Source organism: Lolium rigidum, chromosome 3 (genome assembly GCF_022539505.1).
Source record: "Lolium rigidum isolate FL_2022 chromosome 3, APGP_CSIRO_Lrig_0.1, whole genome shotgun sequence".
NCBI lineage: Eukaryota > Viridiplantae > Streptophyta > Magnoliopsida > Poales > Poaceae > Lolium > Lolium rigidum.
In genome coordinates, this window is record NC_061510.1 from 121,822,288 (window position 1) to 121,827,446 (window position 5,159).

Genomic DNA, 5,159 nt, shown 5'->3' on the forward strand with positions numbered 1-5,159 from the left:
GAAACGTAACAGAAGCCAGCACTCCCAAATCATCTTCAGATAACAAGGAGTGCTTCTGGCAGTACAAAAGAATTCAGGAACGAAAGAATGACATGGGGAACAAAATCCTCCCACCCCCTAAAAACTCTAATCCTATATACAGACTGGAAAAAATAGACTCTGAACTGAAGTCTACTTCTTAAGAGTCTGAAGTAACAAAGAGCTGGAACTTTCAGTCTGCAAGAGGCTGACTACTCTGTGCCGGTAGTGGACTTCGTATCATCGGTGATGGTAGTACCGGTCGCGGTAGTATGGCTCGCCTCGCCGGTGAAGGAGGAGCTGGCAGAGACCGCCATCGAGGGCTTGATCTGCTCGAGCTGCCGCAGCACCTGCTGCGCCTCGGGCCGTGCCACCGGCGAAGGATCGACGCAATGCAACGCGAGTTTCAGCGTCTTCACGAGCTCCTCGCCCGTCTCGGAGCCCGCGGCGGCGTCCTTCATGAGCTCAAGGTCGAACACCTCGTTGGTCCACTCCTCCTCGACGACCGAGGCCACCCACTGCGGCAGGTCGAGCCCGTTGGTGGTGTCCCCCGGCGACTTGCCGGTGAGGAGCTCGAGCATGATCATGCCCAGGCTGTAGATGTCCGTCTTGGTGTTGGCCTTCTTCAGCTTGGAGAGCTCGGGCGCGCGGTAGCCGAGTGCGCCGGCCGTGGCGACCACGTTGTTGTTGGCCGCGGCGCTCATGAGCCGTGGCAGGCCGCAGTCTGCGATCTTGGCGTTGTTGTCCTCGTCCAGGAGGATGTTGTTGCTCGTCAGGTTGCCGTGCACCATGGTCGCGTCGGCGTGCAGGTGGTGCAGCCCCCGCGCAATGCCCACGGCGATGTTCATCCTCGTCGGCCAGCTCACTGGTGGGCTCTCCGGTGTGCGAGCTGCAGATGCAAGAGCAATGGACATTGTCAGATACTCAGACAAAAGAATTAAGCAACTCGGTCAAAGCTAAATAAAACAGTGGGCACTGAAGAAGTGTGGTTAATTACCATGGAGGAAAGACGCGAGGTTGCCCTTGGTCATGAAGTCGAACACGAGGAGCTTCTCGCCCTTGGGCCCATGGTAGTAGGCCCTGAGAGAGAGCAGGTTGGGGTGCCGGAGCTTCCCGAGCGCGTTCACCTCGGTCTCGAACTCCTTGCTGCTCTTAGCAATCTTCTCCCGGAGCCGCTTCACGGCGACATAGCTGCCGTCCTCCATGGTCGCCTTGTACACCGTCCCGTACGTGCTCTTCCCCAGGATCTCCGCGGTGGCGCACAGCAGGTCGTCGGCCGTGAACGAGAGAGGACCGTCGAAGTGGACCAGCTTTCCGCCGCCGTCACCTCCAGCATCGCTCCCCTTACCGCCTCCACCGCCGGGCTTCCCGACCTCCTTGGATGTCGTCGTGTCCTTGGCGCCCTTCTTCTTAGCCGACGCGCTGTCCTTCTTATCTTTCCTCCAGAAGATGAGGACGCAGCAGAAGAGCAGGGAGAAGAGGAAGAGGATGCCTGCGACGGCAATGACGAGTTCCTTCTTGCTGATCTTCCTGGTCTTGGCGGGGAGCGGAGGAGGAGGCGCCATGGCCGCCGGAGACGAAGCGGAGGTGCAGATGGCCGAGCCATTGAACCCGCAGAGCTGAAGGTTCCCCACGAAGGAGCTGGAGTTGAACTTGCTGGAGAGAGCCACGGGAACAGGGCCCGAGAGGCTGTTGTAGGACACGTTGAGAGCGCCGAGGTTGTTAGCAAGGCTGCTCAGGGACTCCGGAATCCCTCCGGTGAGGTTGTTCTCGGAGACGTCGAGAGAAGACAGCCTCGAGAGGTTGCCGACCGTCGCCGGAATCTCCCCGTCGAGGAGGTTTCTTCCAAGGGACAGTTTGGTGAGGTTCTTGAGCCCGTCGATGGCGTCAGGAATGTGGCCTCCGACGCGATTGCCGTCGAGGTTGAGTTCTAGTAAGGAGGTCACGTTGCAGATGGAGAGAGGGAAGGTACCAGCTAACAGGTTGTCTGAAAGGTCTAGGAACTGGAGCGTCGAGAGGTTCCCAATGGTGGACGGGATCTCGCCGCTGAGATTGTTGTTGTTGAGGCTAAGAGATTCGAGGAAGCGGAGAGATGTGAGACTGGTTGGCACGGGGCCGGAGAGGTTGTTGTGGTCGAGGCTGAGCCGGTAGAGCCGGGTGGCGTTGGCGAGCGCCGACGGGATGGTCCCGGAGAGCGCGTTGCCGCTGAGGTCGAGTGTCTGCAGGAGCGCGCACCCACCGAGCGCGGGGGGCACGGCGCCGGAGAAGCGGTTGTTGAAGAGGTAGAGGCCGCGGAGGTCGCGGAGGAGGCCGACGGCGGCGGGGACCCGCCCGCCGAGCGCGTTGTCGTGGAGGGAGAGCTTGCGCAGGGCGGCGAGCTGGCCGACCCTGTCGGAGAGCGTGCCCGCGAGGCCCTTGAAGGGCAGCTGGAGGGCCACGACCCTGCCGCGCGCGCACTTGACGCCCGCCCAGGCGCCGGAGCAGGCGTCGAGGCCGGTGCCGTTCCAGCCGCGCAGGAGCCCGCGCGGGGCCGCCAGCGCCTGCCCGATCGCCCGCAGGGCCTGCAGGTCCGCCTGCGCGATCGGCACGCCGTCGGAGGAGGACGGCGACTGTCCGTGAGCCGGCGCCGCCGCGTGCTGGAGCAGAAGCACGAGCAGCAGTGATAGCGCGAGGACGCCGCCGCCGCCTCTTGACCCGACGCTGCGTCGGTTGCTGCTCCTCAATCCCATTGCCACTAACAGGTCTACCAGTAGCACTAACTCTAGGATCTAATCCAAGCACAATGCGATTCAACAGTGTCAATGCAGCTGCAAACTCTCTATCCTCGTACCTAGCCTAGCTAGCTATGTAGGCGCTGATTTTCAGGAGCTCTTTCTTGGTGTGGAAAAGCAATAGTGCTCGACTCCTATATAAGCAAAGCAGGCGGCAGGTCAGAGGGTGAGAGGAAAGAAAGGAGGGAATAATCAGGGAAAGCCTAACGGATTCAACCATGAATCCAGATGCACTAAGCAACGGCTAGCTCGCCAGTCGCCACTGCGCTGCCACGGCGACGACCAAAGTTTTTTAAGACAGGTCGTACAACAATGGCAGGAGTACGTTGAGGTTGAGGGGCAGAGCGGCGCTACGGTACGAGGCCCTGGGCGTGCGGGCCAGGGCCAGGGCCGGAAAGAATCCAATCTTCACCCCATTCAGTGCGGCAGCAGGCCGTACCGTGCTGAGCGCGCGCGCGTGATCGGCGCCAACGGCTATCTTCTCCCTCCTCCCCGGCGACGGGGGGCAGAGCTCTCGGTCGGCAGCAGCGAGCACGTGCGCCATGGTTATAATACTGGCGTCGAGAGCAGCGACCGAATTTAATGGCAGTAAAGAGAGATTAGCGAGCCGCGGACCACAGACATGGCACTCGAGGTGTCGGCTGCCGCTGGACGTGGTTCCCCACGGCCGCCATGGCCCGGCGCGTCAGCGGCAGGGGTGGTGGTGCCGGCGAGGGCTGTGCAGGCACCAATGCACGGCATGATTTCGTGCCCGGAAAGCGCGAGAGATTTCGATGGATCTTCGTGCCCAGCCAGCCTTTGTCAACTGCTCCTGCCTCCTCCTGGTGGTTGGTGGTGCCGCGGTGGTGCCAAGCGAGCCACTCGACTCGATTGAGCATCATGTCATGTACTCCTGGAAGAATGTGCAGTGCCCAGGAGGGCGACATGGCCATACTTCAGCTCACTGCGTGCCTTTGACCCTGCCCTGCCAGCGCTTTCCAACGGCCAGTAGCCCAGTCAGTATCTAAGAACGTGTTTGGTAGCCTGGAGGTTGCATCTAGAGAGCAAAAAAAAGCCCCTTTGATTGCCTGAAAATCCTCCTCATTGTGGTTGGTTTAACCGGTTCTCAAAGCACCTCTAAACAGGTAGACCTATCCCTAGAATCGATCGTTTCTACTACCAGGCATGCTTCCTTCTCAACGCTAGCCATACCTGAGGTGGTTCCACTCAGCAACTCTTTCAAATACTACTCTTGTAATAAACATAAACATGTTTCGAATCAAAATAAGTTGTACATGAAAAAGATGTTTGATATGAATCCATTCTGACAGTTGGTTTCGAGTTTTGTTAGCCGCAAATCATAAATTTCGTCTTCATGGTTTAGCGCTTTTTTGAGCGAATTTTCTTAAATTTCCTTTGAAGAGTAGGTTCAGAGTAAATGACGAGGAACTACCACATTACAGTCGGTTATGTCTGAAAACTATCAACATTGGGCAAGGCGACACGTAACTACCACTCTTCCTACCGCGGTGGTCGACGTGATGTGCGGCGGCGTACAAGACAAGTCGGCGAGGGGGCGAGCCCACCGGAGGAATTCCTCTGCCCCGTCTTCGGCACACGAGCAACCGCAGGGGACGTCGGAGGCAGTGCGGCTTGGAGACGGGAGGGCGGCGACCGGCGCAGCGGCGACGGCGGCCCCAAGCTCGCTGGGGACGAGCTAAACCCGAGCTCACCCCGCGGCTACATCTGGGCATGGGCAGCCCGGCCCGGACGACCCGGCCCGATCCGGCCCGAAAATCCCGGGCCGGGCCGGGTCGGGCTTGCACTTCGGGCCGGGCTCGGGCTTGACTTTTGAGCCCGAACGTCGGGCCGGGCCGGGCTCGGGCTTACAGTTTTTGCAATTTAGGCAAGGTTCGGGCCGGGCTTCTCGGGCCGGGTCGGGCTTTTGCCCGTTCGGGCCGGGTTCGGGCTTGATTTATAGGCCCGACGGTCGGGCCGGGCCGGGCTCGGGCTTAGCATTTTACATTCGGGCTTTTTCGGGCTTGGCCCGAAACCCGGCCCGGCCCGAGTTTTGCCCAGGTGTACCCGCGGCCATAACTGAGCGCCGGAGCAGGGGAAGGCCAGGGCGGCGTCGAGCGGTGGAAGGGGTCGGCGGCGGTCGGCTGCGCGTGGAGGGGCTGGCTCGGGAGGGGCGCGCGAGGAGGTGGTGGTGAAAGGATCGTATGCCGCACCTAGAGGGGGGGTGAATAGGTGCTAACCAATTCAACCAGTGCTGGACTCTGCTACCCGCATCGTGCCGGCTTGGCAGAAGAGCTTGATCACCAGGCCGGGACGCTTAGTCCTCGTCAAGTCAGTCATGGCGGCAAGACTAGTCCATCACCTAATCATTAC

At 60.3% G+C, this 5,159-nt stretch overlaps 1 protein-coding gene across 1 annotated transcript; it reads right to left on the reverse strand.

Moving 5' to 3' along the window:
- Positions 1 to 230: 230 nt before the first annotated feature.
- Positions 231 to 3,333, reverse strand: LOC124695437 (probable leucine-rich repeat receptor-like protein kinase IMK3). Its single transcript, XM_047228289.1, has 3 exons — positions 3,115 to 3,333; positions 1,016 to 2,786; positions 231 to 907 (listed from the first exon to the last, which is right to left on the reverse strand). The coding sequence occupies exons 1-3, from the start codon at positions 3,331 to 3,333 to the stop codon at positions 231 to 233; spliced, it is 2,667 nt and encodes an 888-aa protein (XP_047084245.1).
- Positions 3,334 to 5,159: the final 1,826 nt, after the last annotated feature.